The sequence below is a fragment of the Centruroides sculpturatus genome, unplaced genomic scaffold, assembly GCF_000671375.1.
Source record: "Centruroides sculpturatus isolate CEXI.00-Female unplaced genomic scaffold, Cexi_2.0 scaffold288, whole genome shotgun sequence".
Classification (NCBI taxonomy): Eukaryota; Metazoa; Arthropoda; class Arachnida; order Scorpiones; family Buthidae; genus Centruroides; species Centruroides sculpturatus.
In genome coordinates, this window is record NW_019384547.1 from 523,514 (window position 1) to 544,580 (window position 21,067).

Below are 21,067 nucleotides of genomic sequence, written 5' to 3' on the forward strand. Positions count from 1 at the left end.
AATAAGTTTGATTAACTGGTGTCAAGGAATCCTGACGAACGTCTGAACTTCGCGGTTCAGATCATCTTTGTTTACGCTCTCCTATCAAAGCTAGAGAACTGGTCTTACCGACTAGTGCCCGTAAGTGGCGTAGATTGAGCTCTACGTCCCGGTTGATCTCACAAATAAAATATTAGTGGAAATGAACATTTTGAAATTAATGCTATATTTTGAATTGTTTCGAATATAATAAACTACGACTCCGACACACGTGAATGACTGCGGATGGATAATTAATATTAAGTTTCTTAATATTAATTAATTATATTAATTAATATTAAGTTTCTTAATATTAATTATCCTTAATTTTAATATTAAGTTATAATCTTTATGTGACCTCACCTTCATCCATGACATTCACTTCTTCATCTCATTCCAATGGATCTTGGTCCATGCCCAATTTCTCAGCGGATTCCTGTAAAAATTGAAAACTTTTGATTCCTGATAGGATAATCTCACAATACTCGTATTGCTTCTATTTTACTAACTTAGAAAATATTTATTTAATCATAAATAAACGATTTCCATTTATTTTAAGTAATACATTTTATAACATTGTGCATAGTTGTCACGGGTTTTTTAGTTGTAAATTTTTAACTGATAAGAATTATTAAATTAGTTTAATTTGAGGATTCTCGTCCTACGGCAACAATTATAGTTAATTAATAATTTTAAGACAGTTTTTCCCAAAAGAGGAATTATTTTTAAAATGTTTGTATTTCTAATTGGAAGTTGTCTTGGGTATTTTAAAGGACTTTTTAACGTTTTACTGGCCAGTAGCCTAAAATGAAAGGTCAGTCGCAAAAATTGTATTGCCTGGAACACAAAAGTAATAAATAGGGGTTCCTATTTTAGGAAGGACTGTGTTTTAAAATTATTAAAATTAGTTTCATTTATTTTTATTAAATTGTAACTTACAGAAGAAGACGATTTTGCTTCTTTTCTTCTCTTACTTACCGCCAGATCCAAAATAATATATACTATTACGTCGACAGAATCCTCCGCGGTCACTTCTTTTCGATCAGATAAACCTTCCATTTCATACTCATAACCTAGACATTAAAAGTTAACACAATAAACACAGACATTCGTAAATATTTCTTTGCCTGAATTCAAAATTATATAGTAATTTGAAAAAGAGAATCAAAGCAAATCATAAACAGTTTACACCAAATGAACACATGAAATTGTTATTCTGGAAAGAAATTCTGAAAAATTTTTCTATAGGAAATCAAAAAAATAATAATAATTAAAATAAAGAAANAGTATACCCGTTTTTCAAAAATTAGCCAGCTTTAGCTAGTGATTTTAATAAATATTACTTTAAATATCAAAATGTTTTATTTATATTTTACATTTACATTCATCATTTACTATTTCCAGACATCAACATTAAATTTGTAGTTTTGATATAATACAGTTGTGTAGAGTTATTTCACTTGTGGGTTCGTGGTCAGGTTTTTGTTATGAGAAAGGGTCCCAGGGCATACCAGATAAAGTTTGGGAACCATTGATTTATAATGATTACACAAATATGATTTTGTTCATTTAATTTAATGGAATTCGGCAACCCAACACGTGGGCGATTTGCAGAGGGAAAGATCTTCGGAAAGGAATTTCTATGAAAAACTTCCTTATTTCGATGTTAAACACGTGTAGTAAAGCCGGGTAATTTCAGGTAGCTAGCTTTTTTTTCAGTTTTGACTTTCCATTGTTTCTACCGTATGCAGGAAACCAGTTTTGAAGTGAATAAATATCATTAAAATTTTTACTTATAAATAATGATTAAAGTTCTTAAATTAGTGGAGAACGAAACTCCACTTTCGTCACTTGTAAGTAAATTTTCTAGTGCATTTTTTATCGCCGCTGTTACATAAAAAAAAGTATAACGATTAGTCAAACAACAATCCTCAAATTTTTACATTTTTTAGACTCAGAGAACCTTCAATGTCGAGAAATACAAAATCTTTGCAGGTTTTTTTTTGTATATGGGAAATTAGTGTGGGAAGAGAGACGATTTCTTTCATCCACTTCGAAGCTTAGTAACTCATCTGTCTCTCCAAGAGGTAAATAAATTATTTAATACGAATATTAATCAAGTATTATACGAAAATAAATGTATCGAATTATTCTGGTGCATTGGAGTAATTATTATTGTTTATATAAAACACACATTTCTCTTAATATCATTAATATTGGAACAGAACTATTATCGTATATTAATTATGAGAATAGTACCATTAAAAATTTGGAAATAAATTTCTTAATGGAAGTTTTATGCATATATTTTGGCAAAACGACAACGAAGTCAGCAAAAATAATTTAGAAATTCACGGAAAATTTTACGTATTATCAGCAGTTGTCTTGGATTTGAACTGATAACGTTGTTCCGCGTATTCTACTACGCTGTCTGCAACCTTCACGATAATGGTCTATCGAGTTAAAAAAAATATAGAATAGAATTTTTCTATAGGTATAGAAAATTTTTCTATAGGAAATCAAAAAAATAATAATAATTAAAATAAAGAAAGATCAATTAATACCCGCTTCAATCATAAAATCAACTGAAAATGTAATACTATTGAAAAGTTATTGTTAGTCGAAATAAATGAACGAATATTTATTAGCGTATACTCAGAAGCTTAATTTATCTTCATTAATACAACTGAATAAAAAGTCTGAGTAAAATGTGCTTTAAATATTGAGTTTGTAGATGAAGTATAAAAATGTAAATAATGAAATGATTATTTATATTTTTATACTCCAGAAGCAACGATAAAAAAAATAAAGAAAAAAAGTGGTTAATTTTAACAAATTAGAAATAATTTTTTACTCTTTCAAAAAACAAAACACCTTAATTTGCTGAGAAAAAATTTAATGTAAAGCTAACGTTTTCAGCCAAATCAGTTGGCCATCGTCAGGCTAAGAACATTTTACTCTTTCGTTATGTGAGGATCCGAATCTAGTATGTTTATCTCATTTCATCACTTCACAGTGTAGCTATACTTTCGTTTAATAACTGTCAACTTTTAAACATAGGAGCTAAACATCTGTTATGTTCTCAGGCTTATTAATGACGCTTTCTCATCACCTTTCGACCTCAAATCTCCGTTCCAACAATATAATTTGAAAACAGAACAACAAAGTGAGCAGACGTCGCCCGTACTCGAAGAGATCAGTCTCAAGTTTCGTATCTTTTTCCCTGTGCGTTGTGCTTTTCACTGGACCACGGACTTATTTAAGTGCCTATTCTTTGGATTAACATCGACCAGAAATATTTGATTGCTTAACTGGACTAACTTCGTTGTCAAGACCTACTAGCAACTCATTAAAACTCAAGGTATTTATCGCCACGCGCAACTTATGTAAACTCTCTCTCTCTCTCTCGAGAACCACGGAACTGTACCCGAAATCTTACATTTATTTTAATGTCTATTAACTATATCTAATATCAATTGTAGCAAAGATCTCTAACAGCTAGCATATTTCAAATCGATATATTTTATGCCCTGTATGGCCTATAGTTACCAATTAAATAATTGTTACGTTGGCCAGTCTCTGAGTAAGTCACTTCCGGTGCGCTGTCTCTCTCTCCATCCCAAATCCGTTCGCTCACACACGCGATCGTTCGAGCGAGAACACAACAGTTTCTGTGTCTGTCCGTAAAGACACAGTAGTGTCATCCTGACGAAACTTGTCATTGCGATCTTCGCCGACGTGATGTCGACCCTTCGATCACGTGGTGCCGAAGTATAGGGAGGCCATTCAGCATTGTCACAGTTACAAGTATTTTCTTATAAATGAGCAGTGTTTGCATTTATCTAGCGGCGAACATCGATTTATTTGCTGTATCTGTATTAAGCAATATCGATGAATAATATAATAGACCAAAACATTTTGTAAATATAGAAATATAGCATTGTTCAATGACCTAAATCTGAAATGTACTCAAAATAAAGTCGTAAGTATACATTAAAAACTGGTACATTAGCCTATAGATTATAGTCGTGACAATTTTTCATAAGATTATTTTAAATTAACAATAGATTTTAATTTTATTATTGAATATCTTATCTTATTTTGAAAATGTTGATGTCATTTCTGTTCGCATCTTTCTATTACGCAGAAATGTAGAAATAACATAATAAATTATTATTCGTGTGCAGAAAATACCTTTAACGTTCGAATTGTCTCCAGCAGAAAACAACTGCAAAGTTAAATATCGTTAATGACGCTAAGAAATATCTGATTATAATTTTCAGGTTCCTAAGAATTCATGTTTAAAATAAGTGACACTTTCTGATTAAAAATATTTAATAAATCAAAGTTAAGTATGAAACTATTCTTGGTGCATGTTAACTGATAGCTTTTACTGCTCTTCTCTGTTTCGAAATTCGTGCTAAATGCACAATTTTTTAATGACTGATTACAATGAAAATATTTTTAACGTAATTACGAAATTATAAAATTTCAGAAATATTTCAACAAATTTTTGAACGTAAAAAAGACAAAGAGAAAACGCGTTACTTTAGCTGGAAAACAACCACAATTACATTTATTTATTAATGTGATTAAAATCTAATCACTGTAAATGTTATTAATTTATATTAGATTTTTGTGGATCGTTCGTATTCAAGTGAGAGGATGAATTCCTTATCAACAAATAACTTGGTTATAAAACTTTTGAAACATTTGGTAAGAAAATACTAATAATTTTATGTTTTTGTTTTTATATCGAACACGTTATAAAAGAGTTAATACAATTATACAATAAAAATATAATTTAACTTACAAGAAATATTCATTTTTTAAAACTAAATTCGCATTCGACACCTATTTAATCTAACAAATCGCTTCGACAATCGCCGAAAATGTATTGTTGATATTTATTGTTTACGCAACAATGAAAAACGTGCTTACCAAAATGATGACGCGTGCTAAGCGTATTTGAAGTCGTTTTATTTTTGGGTTTTCTCTTCGTCGACAGTTTATCGATAATGTCAACCCGATCGGCGTAGCGTAAATATCTTTAATCGAAATTCATATTGAAAAACTCTGGGTGTCACAGCAATTTTTAAATCACTACATTCATTGCACTAACACAATGAGCAAAACTTAGTCTTTTTTTTCAAATTCGATAGCAAAATCGGCAAATTCTTTTCTGTGTGAAATCTTTACGTAATTATTTGCCAATAGTTTGACAAGTTTCATTAATGATGGTGCAAACAGTCGATCTACTCATTCGAAATGCAAAAGCTTGGGAAAGTTTTTAATCTCCACCAGCTAAATCTCTAAAATTACGAAACATATTTTTACTAAAATTTTATTTGTTTATTTGTCGTTTTGTTTATTTTCTTCCTTTAGATTTTCTCCTTCCTATAAATATTAAACGCACGTGAAGACAGGTATACGAATTGCTGTTTTTATTTCATTCTCTAGTTTCTGATTATTAAATGAAGTTTCCGCGTGTGATCTGAATAAAGTTAGCGCTGGAAATTTTTTCAAAGGTATAAATGTTATAGCAGCCGACGACCTGTAACAGCAACAAGTAGAATGGCAGACTGACATGTGAGCAAATTGCTCGTAATCAAAACGAAACGGAATTGTTTTCTTTTGTAAGTTATAATTCTATCGAAATAGTGAAAACTAATTTAACAATAATTATTTTTTAAAGGTTTAAATTTGAAAAACACAACACAACAATGCACATTGGTGTAAAAAGTTATTTAAAATGGTGGAAAATTAATTATTTATTAAATAAATTCTTTTCTGAGTCAATAAGAAAAAATTCGAGTAATGTAACACTATTCTAACAGGAATTAGAATTACTTCCTCCATTCTCTGCATTCGTCAATAGTGTATTATACTTGCTTATAACAAAAACTATTGAATATGGATTGAAGTAAACGTTAACATTTGTTAATATATACCCTATTTTTCAATTTTGCAGGATTTTTTAATGAATAAGCCTCAACACGCTCCTGTTGTTATTCAAGTTGATCTGAAAGCTCTTTCGACGTCGCATCGTGTTGCGGGTGTATATTTGAAGTTGGCCAAGATTTTCTGAATCAATTTCTACTGCAAGAAAAAACTGCAATTTTTCTTCTTGTATAAAGGCTCGTTCTTAAGTAAAACATTAAATTCTGAGTTTTTCAAGGGAAGTCCGGAAATTTAAAGTTTTTCTTCATAAACCTGATTATTAAAGCGAAACGAACTGACGAAAGATCGGGCTATAAGCTCAATGGCTCTAGTAAAGCAGCCAGGATAAAACAAATCAAGAATTAAAGACGGTAAAAGAACTGTAACGCAATAATAGTAATAATAATGATGTTAATTGAAATAAGAATTATCACTAATTTCTGTTGAAGAGTTCGTATTCTAAATTAAAAATATAATTAAAAAATTGCAGCACGGTATTGTGCGGTTGTCACAATAAATATTAATTAATGAAAACTTAAGAGTTAACTTGTGTTTAGTCAGAATGATGATAGATGACTTTATGTTAATTATAACCACTTAATAAGTTTTTTAATACAACGTATTAATAGGTACAATCGCTTTTATGTTGTAGCATATAAACAAATGACTTTGCTACAGACGAAATTTAAGATGGAACTACGCATAAAACATTCTTTGCACTCAGAAACAAAAGTAGTTTACATTATTTCTGATGAAAACAAGAAATAGCCATTTATACACCGACATCAATAGCCGTTAACATTCAGAAGTTAAGTATGACATTCATTACGAACCTCTGAATTTATTTTTATTTATTGAATTTAGTTTAATTGACGTCTGTGCAGTGTGAATAGAGTATAACTATCAAATAAAGTTAGAAAAAAAATATCGTTTTGTTATTTAGACGTGAATACACTAGAAAATATTTAACAGCTTTTAAATAGCTTATCTGAAGCACTTTAATAAATACAGTAAAATAGATAAATTACAGGCCACATATATCATATGAATTATATTTAAAACAGGAAAATCAGACAATTATCTGTTCATACTATATCAAATTTGGTATATTAATTATATCCTAATTATGAAGTACCGAAAGTCGTATTCGTTATTGAATATTTCAGGAAATTGCAAATTCAACTATTTTAAAATTACAGGCGAATTACATATATTTTTGTGTTATTGTGTATCTGGTATAATATTGAAAATAAAGTAAACTTTTGAAACACGAATAGCTTAGTACTTTAAAAATTTATTGTAAAAATATAATTACAATAGATCTGATGTATATTGTCTAGTGTAATTATTAGTACTACAGATGGGAAGACACTTTACTAAACTATAATAAAATTTCTTACATCCACAGAGGCTATTTACAACTACAGATTTTCTGTACTTTGTTCAACCGTTTGTTCTTTAATTGAATTCAAACATATTTTGAAATATTTTTATACTTTTATATATATTTTCTGGATAAAAATTTATTTATTATAACAAGACATTGCTATTATAGTTGCATGTTATAGCGAGTTTATGAACTAAAAAACAAATATAATTTAATCAACAGCTTAATCTTTATTAGCTCATTGCTCCTGCAAAATTCTGAACTGTAAGTAGTTGTTGTAGTTCACTATATCCATGCAGTATGAAATATCTAATATGCTGCTGTTAGAAATCATATATACCAATAAAATATACTCATGCGAGCAGAATAAAATAAATAATGATTATTTTTAAACATCTAGAATAGTGTAAATCGTGAAAGAAAATTTAAGAAATATTGAACTCTATTTATATAATGCCCATTTCCAAAAATTGAATTTATTCTAAAATTACGTGAATTGTAAATTATATGTTTAGGCTTTTAATTACTCGTACATTTATAAATGATAACATCTACGTGCATCCGCAGAATGTGGATTCTCTGCTATTTTGACATCCTTTTGTAAATAACGAAGTTATCGAGATGATTGTAGGAATAACAAACAATGCGTGAAATGTGGCTTGCAGTACAATTACGAAAACGATTTTAACGAAAATGGTGTATACAAATATATTATAATAGGCGACGATTAACAATACTAATCCAGTAGAAATTGCCCCTTGAATTAACGGGAAACCTACGTGACATAAACAATCTTTTAACTTTTCTTCAGTCGTTGCTTGTGATGAATTAATGAAACAATAGCATATGTGAGTGGGATAATTGACACAAAATCCGATGCAAAGAGTCAAGCTAATCAGAGACACGATATCCAAATTGACTGACCATAAAGACACAAATCCTATCGTCTGCAGGGTGATGGACACGACGCAGATAGCGACAATAAGAGCGCAATGCAAATTCGGAATTAAAGAAACAAAAATGCCGAAGATTAACAAGGAAGTGATCCAGAACAGTTGAAACGATATTTGTCTGATAACGATTCCTTGCTCCATAACAGGTGTTATCAATGTATGGATTACAACGGAATATGGCGCTTCTTCGGCTATTTTCGATAAATCGTTTACTATTTTGAATTCTGTTACTCTATTCGAAACATCTTTCGCTAAGAATAAAAAGCGACTGGCGACAATATCAGTGTAATTGTGATTAAAAATGATGTCATTCTCAAATTGCTTGGCTCCTGTGAATTTGAAGAAGATGTTTTTAAGTGCATCCATAAAATCTTCCTTCTGAGTCAGATCGTAACCCCTTAAAGAATACTTCGAAATGGGATGATTTTGTAATTCCTTATAATATTTTAACCAAGAAAGCTCGTACTCCTGTCCGGCTATATTTTCAATTGTGTGAAATTTTTGCATGAAATCATTAACTGACTCCTGAACTCGTGGATTAGAATAATCTAAAGTTTCGTTAATTACGACATGAACCGCAAAAGGGTATTCGGTAAAATATTTATATAAAACATGATATCCCTGTGTAAGTTCGGAGCTTTCTGAATCGAATTTGTAAACATTTAGTCCCTCCTGTAAGGACATAACACCCCATAAACTAATTGACAGTAATATAAAATACGATAAAATAATAAGAATTCGTGATACAGGATGAAAAATAAAAGCTGAAAATGTATCTCTGAAGAACTTCATAAAACAGTCTTCACTTTCTTCTTTACAATAGTCACTTTGTCCAATAGTTTCTGTAAAATAAAAATATGTTTTATAGATAAATTAAGTTCATTTCTATGATATTTAATATTAATAAATAATTCTTATGCTACGTAATGTTATGGAAACTATAATGAGCAAAAGCATAACTTTACAGAAATTTTACAAACCAATTAACCATAATATTGTTAGTAGAAAAAATGAATGAAAGGAATCGATTGTATGTTGTAGCAGATTAAGAAACCACTTTACTACAGACGAAATTTGAGATGGAATACATTTAAAACATTCTTTGCAATCCAAATTCCATATCAGTGAAAATGGTGATATTTTAATGGTACCGTATTTTCACTTAGTTCTAATTTAACTAAACATTTTATTGACTTATCCTTAATTGCAAAGATATAATAATGATTAATTATTCTTGCCTTACTGTTCTTTAGTTTTTTAATATATATTTTGTCAACTTATACATTAATTATTAATAGGACAATTATACTGATTTTTAATTTTTACGCAAGAACTGAGGAAAAAATTCTTAATTTGAAAATTCAGCAGCCGCTATTCTGGTGATTAAGAATATGCAAGGTGAGAAACTGTCAAAAGAAATAGAATTAAATAGAGGTCTGGTACCTAAGAACTTGTGAAAAAGAAGAAATAAGTCTACCACTTGAAGCTTACCTGTAAGTATAAGTAAAACGTGTACAGATATCTCAATGAAGAAAGTCTTTTTCCTCAATTCTTGCGTTAAAATTAAAAACCAGTATAATTGTCTTAATAATTAACGTCCAAGTTGACAATATATATATTAATTTAATAATGATGATTTTATACAGAGTCTATATCAATTTTTGGTAAATATTTGTCTGTGTTGTATGAGATTGTCTTGCTTAATCTGAATTTTTTCACTGTATGACGACAAGAATGTTCTAGATTATTTGTTACTACCAGTTCAAATATACGCTTTATGACGGGCTCTGAAAGTAGAATGTAATTCAGGCATGGCGAACATACGACCTGCGGGCCAGATCCGGCCCGTCTAATGAATTTATGTGGCCCGCGATCAATCTTACAATATGAGGTACCGAAGGCCGAATAGCTCGAAAGAAAATTCTGAAGTCTAAAAAAAAAGGTCAACAACTCACTGTTCGTTTAGTGTTAACACTCCATTACAAATCTCGTAAGTACAGCGTAGATTGTTGATAATGCATGATAATGTGAAAAATGTATCTGTAATCTCTATCTACAATCCAGTCTCTACGAGGTGACAGCACAATAGATCTCGCACCACCTCAAATCATCCTAGGGAAGCCTTTAGTTCGGTCCGTGGAACATGTTTTTATTCCAATTCAGCCCGGGGGGCAAAAACTATTGGCCACCCTGATTTAATTAGTGCTTCTATTAGTTTTTACGTGCGTAATAAAAAGAATGTTTAACACGACACACTCGACACCGTGAAGTCATTTGCCCAAAGCAACAAAGGTTATACCGTTTCTAATTGTAGGACATAGAATTCAAAACGATTAGTTTAAAAACTTCATCGGTTGTTTCTTTAGATGCTGGGAACATTCGTCCACTTGCCTTTATTCTAGGCACAAACAAATATATAAAAATGTTAACATTAAATTCATGACGTTAGAATATGTCTCTTTACTATCTTTTGATATACTGTATACACTGATGAGTGATAGATGTAATGATAGCAAAAAAAGGTTTTGCTTTATCAGTTTGTTGCGCTTTTGATATTTTTTTAAAATTACATCTTTAAAACGCAACATTTATTGTGAAAAATGTCAACAAAAGCAGCAACGAGTTGCCTAACTTTACCAAATACCAGTAAACTTGGTTTGAGGCGATCTGTTATGATTTTTTTCTTTAAAAACTTATTATACTTTTAATTATCATAAAGTGTAGAAAAGCTAAATTTTGGCAGTAAAGGCGTGTTTTATCAACAAATTGAAATTTCTAATAAACAGAAAATAAGTCTTTCATGACGATCTAGTTGAATATGATATACAATTTCCTCTATTTCCTTACCCTTTCGATATTTATTCGTCAAAAATTTATGGTGTAAATTCTTCAATTTCTTTCTGGTAGCGCCGAAAAGCTAACTAATATGGAATTATGGAAATCTACAGTTATGTTTACTTTGTCACATTTACTAAGCAATATAATATTCAAAATCAAATAATTTTTACTTTTTACATTTAGACATTTAAAAGTATATAACCTAAGTTATAATTAAAACAATAAAGACATAGTACAAGGTCTGTTCAGAAAGTATCGGACCTTTGGTCGGCAAAAATAAATTTATTGACTTTGAGGTACAAAACCGTAATCCCCTTCAAAGTAGTCTCCTTGGTAGTGTATACACTTCTCCCAGCGTTCCTGCCATTGCTGGAAACACTGCTGGAACGCATCTTTTGGAATGGTTATCAGCCGGTCCGTCGCATTTCGCATGATGTCTTCTCTCGACTAAATTTGGGTTCCTTTTAGCGGCATTTTCAGCTTGAGAAATAGCCAAAGGTCACACGGAGCCATGTGGAGAGAGTACGGAGCGTGACGAACCACAGGAGTATTGTGTTTGGCGACGAAAGCCCGAATCAGATGCGCAGAATGGGCGGATGCGTTATCACGATGGAGCTGCCAAGTTTTGATCGACCACAGATCCGGTCGTTTGCGTCGCACTGTATCGGAAAGACGACGAAGGACCTCCTGGTAGTACTCCTTTGCGATGGTTTGGCCTTGTGGTGCGTACTCACGACACACCACCCCACGAGAGTCGAAAAAACTGTCAACATGACCTTTGATATTGCTGCGGACCTGCCGCGCTTTTTTTGGCCTCGAGGATCGTCCCCGAAAGCCTGCTGAATCTTGCGAATGGTTTACACTCGGGTATCGCCAAGGTTTTTGGCAAAATTTGATGTAATATCGCTGCTCACGTTGTTCAGTCATTTTCCAGCTTAGTGAAATCCGACGAGAGCGCACTACATGACCTCACTCATACGCCGAGTGCCAACGACTGACGCTTCCTGCAGGCGGGAAAAAACTCAGGGCTGTGCATGACTGTCCCCTCCACAACTCCACCGAAGGAGGCCTCTCTCGCATCATTGGTTTACGCGGAAAAAAAAGGTCCGATACTTTTTGAACGGACCTTGTATTAACTATTTTTATAATTTACAATCTACAACAAACGCCCCATTAATTAAATCACCTTTAACGGAGCTTATGTCATGTCAGAAGTGAAATGACCAGTCATTAAAAAAGTATTTTGCTCAATACAGTTTAAGCTTTAAAGTATTGGTAGAAAATCTATGAAAATCAATACTAATATATATTAAATAATTTTAAAATTTTTACCAAAAGCTGGTTTAAATGTAAAAGGATGAAGACCCTTCTCTTCTCTGTATCCACTTAATGCCAAACATCCGCCGAAAAAAAACAACTGAAAGAAATAACTGAAGAACACGCACGTTGCGGCATAGAAACAGAATATTCTTATACCCGGGAATGGTGACGTCATGGCAATACAATAGGAGAAGAAATTCGTCAGAGACGTTATGGTGATGGACACTGCTGCGTTGCGATACGTCTGTTCCATTCGCTTTTCTACGCTGTGATTGCAGTCTGTTACCTTCCAACAAGCCAATACCACAAACGAGTCGTCCACTTCCGTAGCTTTAATATATCGAAACAATATAAATTAGTAATTTTGGTAGTATTGAAACCCTGCCAGTAATGTTTAGTAATTAGAACACAAATCAATTATTGCATTTATTCAGACAATTGTCAAATCTCATCATTAAACTAAATAAAATTTAATGATAAGATTTGCCAAGCAATAATTGGTTTGTGTTCGAATTAATATATTAGTAAAGCAAAATATATTGGTATTTACAAGTATTTTATGGATCAGCTTACCAAGAATCATGAAAGGAAGGCAGATGTTCCACCGAAGATTTTCTACTCCACAGGCCGATAATAATCCAAAAGCGGTGGTCACAGCCAGACCCGCAGATACGACAGAAGCTACGCCTAACCAGGGTTTGGACTTTATCCAATTGTTAGTCATGTTCGTCGACATGCAGAAAATAGCCACTACGACCACAGCAACGCTTATTAAAGGAACTAATTTCTGTGAAATTCGTTTTATTTGAAAACCGGTAGACGCTACTGGCTCGGAAAATGTTTTAATATGCTGAAAACTATAATCCCTCAACCTGTTGTAAACTGCCTTTGTCCATACTTTATTCCACATTTTCTTACTTGCATGCGATTCATCCGTTGGATATATTAAACGAACGGCTTTTGCTTCAGTTACGTATCCTTTGTCGTCTGTCGTCACCCCTCCTAAATTCGAACAAAGGAGTTTGTACGCGTATGTTACAGGATCTATATTAACGGGATATTTCAATGATAATATTTCATGAATAGTATTTTCGGAGTTGTTTAGCAGATTAATAAGAGTATTTTCTGAACACTTGCCGTCTACACTCTGGCACACGTCCACGTAACTAATATTCTTCCCATCTACATGAGCTATGGTATTTTTTGCAATCTTATCTACAGTTCGTATTTCGTTTAGAAATTTTTTTCGTAAAATGTTGCTTTTTCTATTATTTACTATGTAGATCACTGGAAAATCTGGGAATTTAATAAGACGTATAAAATCGAAAGTACCTGAATTCATAGGGAATGTCTTTTCTATAAACTGTTTTGATTCAAAAACTTTACCTCTGTCCGCAGCTAAGAGATAATCGATGTCGTCGTTGGTTTGAATTCTAATCAGCCCAATTGATAATAAGCCAGAAAGAATGACAGGAGCAATGACAAAATAAAGGGGATATCGACTAATTGTTATACCAAGTTGACCAATTATACTGGACACGGTGTTTGTAAGACACGAACATTTCGTTCTCTTCGAAGTGTCGATTCTTCTTACCTAAAAAATTTAAATAAATATTACTTCAGCATATGCATTTAAAATGTTTCATATAGTGGAGTGATTTTACCTGTTTATTCATTGCTATCTTGAATTAAGAATATCCTGAACTATCCTAACAATATTTAGCGTAAGGTGCTTTTCGATGATTAATTCTATCAGATTGAATGAAGTACCTTTCACATTTAAAAATATTTTCCTCAAGTATTGAAAATTCTAAGTAGAAAATCAGTTTTTTATATAAAGTGTAATTATTCTGTGTGACGTGATATAGTTTCGCCGTTCTACGTCTGATTGGACGATTTGTTTTGAAATTAACCAATTGAAGCTAGTCTTTGTTACATTGTTTCTGTTATTTTTTCTGTCGAAAACTTGTTCAAATGGACTTTGCATATTAATAGAAAATAAATTCTAACAGAATCTCATCTGATATACGACTATATAAAAATGAATTTAAAAAACGTACATAAAATATAATTACTGTACGAATGAAATAACTATTGTTGTAGTTAACAACTATAAATGTTTAAAAATACGATTCGTTCTTGTAGCTAATCACTTCAATATTTTAATAAATTTCGGTTAAATAAATTCGTCGCTATTAAAATCTTTCGAAATTACTTAAAATAATTTAATAAAATTTATATAAAACTTTCTTTCAATTTATTCCATAATTAATTTTACTATAATTATGGAATAAATATGACTAAAATATAACGAAACGTTTCTTTTTTTTTAACAACCATAAAAACGAAGTAACCTTAAAAAAAGCTATTCTTAATTTTCTCCGCCGTTCAGATGTTTGACTCTATTTTATTTGACTATCAAGAAACAAACGATGGCTTTATTTCTTTTACAAATGAATCTTATTTACTGAATATGTACTTAACTTTGTAGTTTCATTTTTCATGCGTAAAAAATTCGGGATTTCTTCATGCGTGGAACATTTATCTATGATTTACATTTGTGAAAATTAAAGGGAAAGTGTTTGTCTTTGTGGTGTTTTTTTAAATATTGTTTTAAGTTCAATTTTAATAAAAATATTTTAAAATTTAATTAGTTTTCCATTGGTGGCGTACGTCCTTTATCGATGAAGGAAGTTAATTTGGTAGCAGTCATTTGAGCAAGACAAATGACTTCAAAAAATTTTTCTTTTGTGCATTGTTTTCAAAATGGAAGTAAAAGAATACTATCAATAATAACCGTCATTATTAATCTTCATAAATTACAGCAATCAAAATACCTTTAAAAATTTGTTATTTTCCTTAGAAACTTTTAAAAAGTTGAATGATACAACTTCCCGAATTTCTGCACTCGGGCCAACCTGAAAAACCTGGCCGAACACGTGTAAGTGTGGTCATAAAGACAATTTAAGCTCCCGCAACATAGCAGGCTAAACATTTCCTAGTCAAGTATATTTATATTACAATTACACGTGTCCGTATTAGACGCCGTACAGATTTTGTATGGGGCGGAGGTAGAGAGTATTCGTATTTTTTTATATTTTTGCCGAATGACGTAGGAACTGATAAGAATCGTATATCGGCTCATAAGAGCACTATATACAGTTCTTTGCAGTTCCTAATAGGCATAAATGGCTTATTTGTTTTCAGGGTACAGAACCTTGTGAGTAGTTATGTGCCACGAAGTTTTGTATACTGAAAACTAATAGTTTGGTTGTTTATTCCGTCCTTGCCAGGATAGTCTGGTTGAAGTAATTTTCCGGATTGTATCCACATCTATAACACTTAGACATGGTCTATTTACCTTTAAAAGACCTCTCGAAGTCATTTCTACCGCGTGTTTGCGAATAATGCCGAATGGTCAAGCAAAAAACTTTGACTGGCTGTTCGATGCTTATGCGACTATGCAATAATTTTTGTATTAACAAAGTTAAATGACGCTATATTTTTTTTCTTTACCCGGAAAATCCCGCAATTTCCTCGACGACACTGTACAATGTGTTCTGAAAGTAGTCCCCTGCGGTATCTTTGATAGGGTCTGTTTCAAACTAAAATTAATTTTTGGGTTAGTAAATAAATTTTTACTTCTTAAGTGAAATATAAGAATGCGTAAAACACATGTAATGAGAAACATTGCACGGTGGAAATAACTCATAAAGCATCCTCATTATCAAAATGGGCTCTGTGCTTCATTTATTTTGAATACATTATGAGATTTTAAAATTTATTTTGTTCTTTCATAGAATTTTAATGTATTTAATTTTTTTTCGAAAAAAGTGATAATTATTCGTAATTATATAACTATTTAATGATTAAAAATGAAATAAATAATTCATTTTTTCGATCAAAAATATGTTCGTTTATGAAAATTTAATAGATACAATAATCGAAGATAAGGTAATTTATAACAAAATTAGAAACAAATTATACATTTTTTTAATTTTAACTCTATTATACTTGTTTATCAAAAACGGGCAAGCTATATCTAGTGATTTTAATAAATATTACTTTAAATATCGAAATGTTTTATTTATATTTTATATTTACCTCACCATTTAATATTTCCAGACATCAAAATTAAATTTGTAATTTTGATATAATACAGTTGTGTAGAGTTATTTCAGTTGTGTGTTCGCGGTCAGGTTTTTGTTATGAGAAAGAGTACGAGGATATACCAGATAAAGTTTGGGAACCATTAGTTTATAGTTATTACACAAATATGATTTTGTTTATTTAATTTAATAAGATTCGGCAACTCATCACGTGCGCGATTTGCAAAGGAAAAGATGTCACGATAGAAATTTTTATAAAAAACTTCCTTATTTCGTTGTTAAACACACGTGTAGTCAAGCCGGGAAATTCCAGGTAGCAAGCTTTTTTTATCAGTTTTAACCATCGATTGATTGTATCGTATGCAGCAACCAGTTTTGAAATGAATAAATATCATTGAAATTATTACTTGTAAATAATGATTAAAGTTCTTATATTAGTAAAGGACAAAACTCTATTTTCGTTACTTGTAACAAAATTTTTTACTGCTTTTTCTATCCCCGCTGTTATATAACACAGAAAAAGGTATAACGATCAGTCATAAAACAATCCTCAAATTTATACATTTATAAACTCGGAGAACCTTTATCGTCGAGAAATACAAAATCTTTGCAGGTTTTTCTGTGTATGGAAAATTAGTGTGGGGAAAGGAACGATTTTTTTCATCCACATCGAAACTTAAATAATAAAAAAATTGTTTAATACGAATATTAATCGAGTGTTATACGAAAATAAATGTATCGAATTACTCTGGTGCATTGGAGTAATTATTACGATTTATATAAAACACACGTTTCTCTTAATATTATTAATATTGAATCAGAACTATCATCGTCAATTAATCATGAAAATAGTATCTTTAAAAATTTCGAAATAAATTTTTTAATGAAAGTTTTATGCATACATTCTGGCAAAACGACAACGACGTCAGCAAAAATAATTTAGAAATTCACGGAAAACTTTTACGTATTATCAACCATTGTCTTAGATTTGAACTGATAACGTTGTTCCGCGTATTCTACCACGCTATCTGCCACCTTCACGTCATTAATTAATGGTCTATCGAGTTAAAAATAAAATCTATAGCTATAGAAAAATTTTTATGATTCTTTTGATTTTGTAAAAATTTCAATAAAAAAAAATTCTCCTTTCGTACAGCATCGTCACTATTCAAATTAATAATCAGAAAAGACAAACAAATTATTATAAATTTTTATATTTACTCAAAAATTTAAAAATTATTAGAAATGAATTCTGTAAAAATTACTATCGAAAATTGTTTAGAATAAACTATATTGTTTGTTTGATTTTTTTCTTATAAAAAATTCAACCTGAGCAGCGTAAAGTATAAATATTTGTCAATATTTTTTGCAGAAAATGCAAAGAGTACAAGGAATTTACAACTAAGTTTGGTGTTATCTATTAATTAATTATTATTAATTAATAGATAACACCAAACTGAATTTTATTTTAAAATTTTTTATATTCTCAAGTATTATAAAATGGCAAAAGCTACATTTACAATGTTAAATTGAGTTTTATAACCAACTTTAAACGCTAATAACGAATACTAGTTTGGTGAATTCTTACTCTCCTTGAGGTTTGACACACGAAACTCATTATCAGCTCTTACTTCAAATTCTAACCACATAAACTTAATAGATTAAATTTACTTAATATACAAACCACTCAACAAAACTTCAAAAAATTCAAAAGTAATTACTTTGTTTTTTATATTCTTTTTCAAATATTATAATTTAAAAATATTTTTAAAAACTAATAAATAAAGCTATTTATATTAAGACACGTGTTTGCTAAACGAATCTATCTTTATTGTCAAAATTTCTATTTGAAATATTTGCCGTTAATGTAGACTATTAATTGTGCATTAATGTTCATATTTCTGAATAAATATGTATGTACCAAATTACTGCATTTGTTTTTCCATTTACTGCTATCAAAAGTCACAATCATCATCGTAGGATTATAAAGTAAGGAAAACGACATTCAATACTTTATTACATGTATTGTTTTGTAAGACAATAGGCTATTGTTTATTTTGACGGTTTAAGATGAATTGATAAGACTCGCCGAACGGCTTCAGGTAGTTTATAACGCAGATAATTGGTAATAATATAAAAAACAAACATTTTCTTGAATTGTAAATGATGTTGTGTGTTAATTTGCTTACAAAAATACATCCACGAATTAGGTTAACAAATTGCAAACGTTACAGGAAAAGTTAATGAACTCGTTGCTCGATTTTTATATTTAAATTGTCTGAAAAACTTTAACCGTAAAACTGTTTTTTATTATTGAAAAATTCAGTTATTTTTTTGTTTTTAAGTTGTCTGCTAGCAGACACAGAACTTCATTTTCCCTAATCATATTTTATCACTCAAACTTGTTTCGAAGTAAAAAGATTCATGTGTTGCTTTTTAGTAGTAATTTTTATGACTTTTTTGTCACTTTTTATGTGTTTCATTTCACACATTATTTGCAAGAATTGTAAAAAATTTCTCTGTTTAAACAGCGCACTTTTTCAAATTTATTTATTTTGAAGAAAACGTTCAGTTTATAAATTAAAATAATGCTCTATTTGTATTCAGAATTGAACTTTCTTCAGTCCAAGAATAGAACCAGCATTTTATTATTATTATTGAGAGTGTCGAGGAATTTTTATATAATTTTTACTATTGTTTACACACAATCGATTTTTAATTAATACGTATTTCCATTACTTTTTACAAAAAAAATTTTAATTGTTGTAAAATACTTCATGATCGAAATTGTAAGTAACGATTCATGTCAATTATTATCGATAATTTACTGTTTTAAAAGTTTTCCGTTTGGACAAGTTTCAAGGTTTGCTCACAGAAGGAAGTTAGGAAAGTTGGAAAATTGCCTTTTTTTGTTTAAATCCAATAATTAGTTATTCATCTATTTTAAATTAAATTGACTTTTATAAATGATATTATACTTACAATAGAATAAAATTACGAGTACCTCATATTAATTTATATAAACCTTAGGTCGTTACAAGGGGTTAAAAAATACGATCCCAAGTTTCGGGTACTTGCTTAATACAGCGACTACATATTTTTTACAGGATATATTGTTAATCTAATATTATACATTAAATTATAACTTTTTGCTGTGGCGACTTCCAATTATGTGTGTAATCATTTGACATCGAATCGAATCTAATCTGTAAAGTTTATAATACGCTAATTTAGGGTATTATAAACTTTCATCGTCTAAATTTAAGTCACGAATCCAAAATAAAATTATTACTTTTATTCTAATTACCAATATTCAAGAAACTACAAACTCCGATTGCAACATGTTTTCTGGAATATTATTATATAATATGAACACTTTTCTAAAATATAAAGCAAGATCGATTTCCAGTTTATGATAGTAAGTGATTGCTGATATGTAGCAGCATAGACTAATACGTATAAAATCATCAAATGAAGTACAGTAGGACCCCCTTATAACACGGGTTTCTATAATTATCATTTCTATAAGACGGCGAAAAAATTGCGACGGAATCCGTACAAACCTGGTAAAAAAAAACTCCTATAATTCGGTAAAATGTCATCGGGCAGCCGAAATACTTTCCGCTGCCTAGCGCCACGCTACGGAAAATTTAGGCAGGTAAATTGAGTTTACTATCGTCTGTACAGTATTATATATAAATTAGGTACTGTACATATAATTATATATTAATTATATATAAATTAGGTACTGTATATATAATTATATATTAACTTAATTTATTGTAACTTTATTATAATTATATATATACTTTCCGCCGTCCAGCGCTACAGAGTTAAGCGTCAAAGTGGTTGAACTAAATCGTGTCCCCATGCACATTCTAACATCTTAGGCGAGGACATCATAACGGGTTTTACCGTACTATTATAAAATAGCAAAAAAAGATTACTTTGAGGGTAGAGACAAGTTATATTTTATTTTTTTAAATTTTGAACGCTAATAACGAGTAAAATATTCATTAAGAAATATGACACATGAACACTTTTAAGTCTTCAACCTGTCGACATTTAGTTAAGAATTAAAATTTAACAGTAGATTATTAATGCCCTTTTATACGCAAGCTACAGTGCCACATTTCGTTTCTTAAACTTTACCCATTCTGAGATGTTTTATATCACAGAACAGAAGAAAAAAAAAATTAAACAAATTAGACGCCAACACACATGCGCGCGCGAAATTTTCTTTTTTATTGACTTTTTTGATGGGGTTCGGGAGGTCTCCAAACGTGTAGATTTGCAAAAGAAAGTAAAAAAAAAAAAAAAACTTGGAGGGTCAAATTTGACACGATTCCAATACTTTTCTGTTTTATATACATAACAAGTTGGTAAGTAAAAAGGAGTCGGAGTCGACGGATTTTTTGACGACTCCGACTCCAACTCCGGCTAAAACACCAAAACTCCACGACTCCGACTCCGACTTCACAGCCCTGGAAATAAGGGACCGT

The 21,067-nt window shown here is 30.6% G+C and overlaps 1 protein-coding gene and 1 long non-coding RNA gene across 2 annotated transcripts; both read right to left on the minus strand.

Moving 5' to 3' along the window:
- Positions 1-377: 377 nt before the first annotated feature.
- Positions 378-4,924, minus strand: LOC111623528. The gene is made up of 3 exons (XR_002756445.1): positions 4,832-4,924; positions 997-1,091; positions 378-454 (listed from the first exon to the last, which is right to left on the minus strand). It is a non-coding gene; the product is annotated as an uncharacterized LOC111623528 (long non-coding RNA).
- Positions 4,925-7,896: 2,972 nt separating this feature from the next.
- LOC111623534 (patched domain-containing protein 3-like) lies at positions 7,897-14,179 on the minus strand. The gene is made up of 3 exons (XM_023366138.1): positions 13,030-14,179; positions 12,469-12,786; positions 7,897-9,140 (listed from the first exon to the last, which is right to left on the minus strand). The coding sequence occupies exons 1-3, from the start codon at positions 13,796-13,798 to the stop codon at positions 7,897-7,899; spliced, it is 2,331 nt and encodes a 776-aa protein (XP_023221906.1). The 5' UTR covers positions 13,799-14,179.
- Between the last annotated feature and the right edge of the window lie 6,888 nt (positions 14,180-21,067).

Excerpts from the sequence above, each read along its gene's own strand:
- LOC111623534 (XM_023366138.1), bottom strand. The coding sequence starts at position 13,798 with ATGAATTCAGGTACTTTCGATTTTATACGTCTTATTAAATTCCCAGAT. Across the intron at positions 12,787-13,029 it reads CCTTCCTTTCATGATTCTTG|CTACGGAAGTGGACGACTCG; the intron begins GTAAGCTGATCC and ends GATATATTAAAG. Across the intron at positions 9,141-12,468 it reads TACATTTAAACCAGCTTTTG|AAACTATTGGACAAAGTGAC; the intron begins GTAAAAATTTTA and ends TTTATTTTACAG.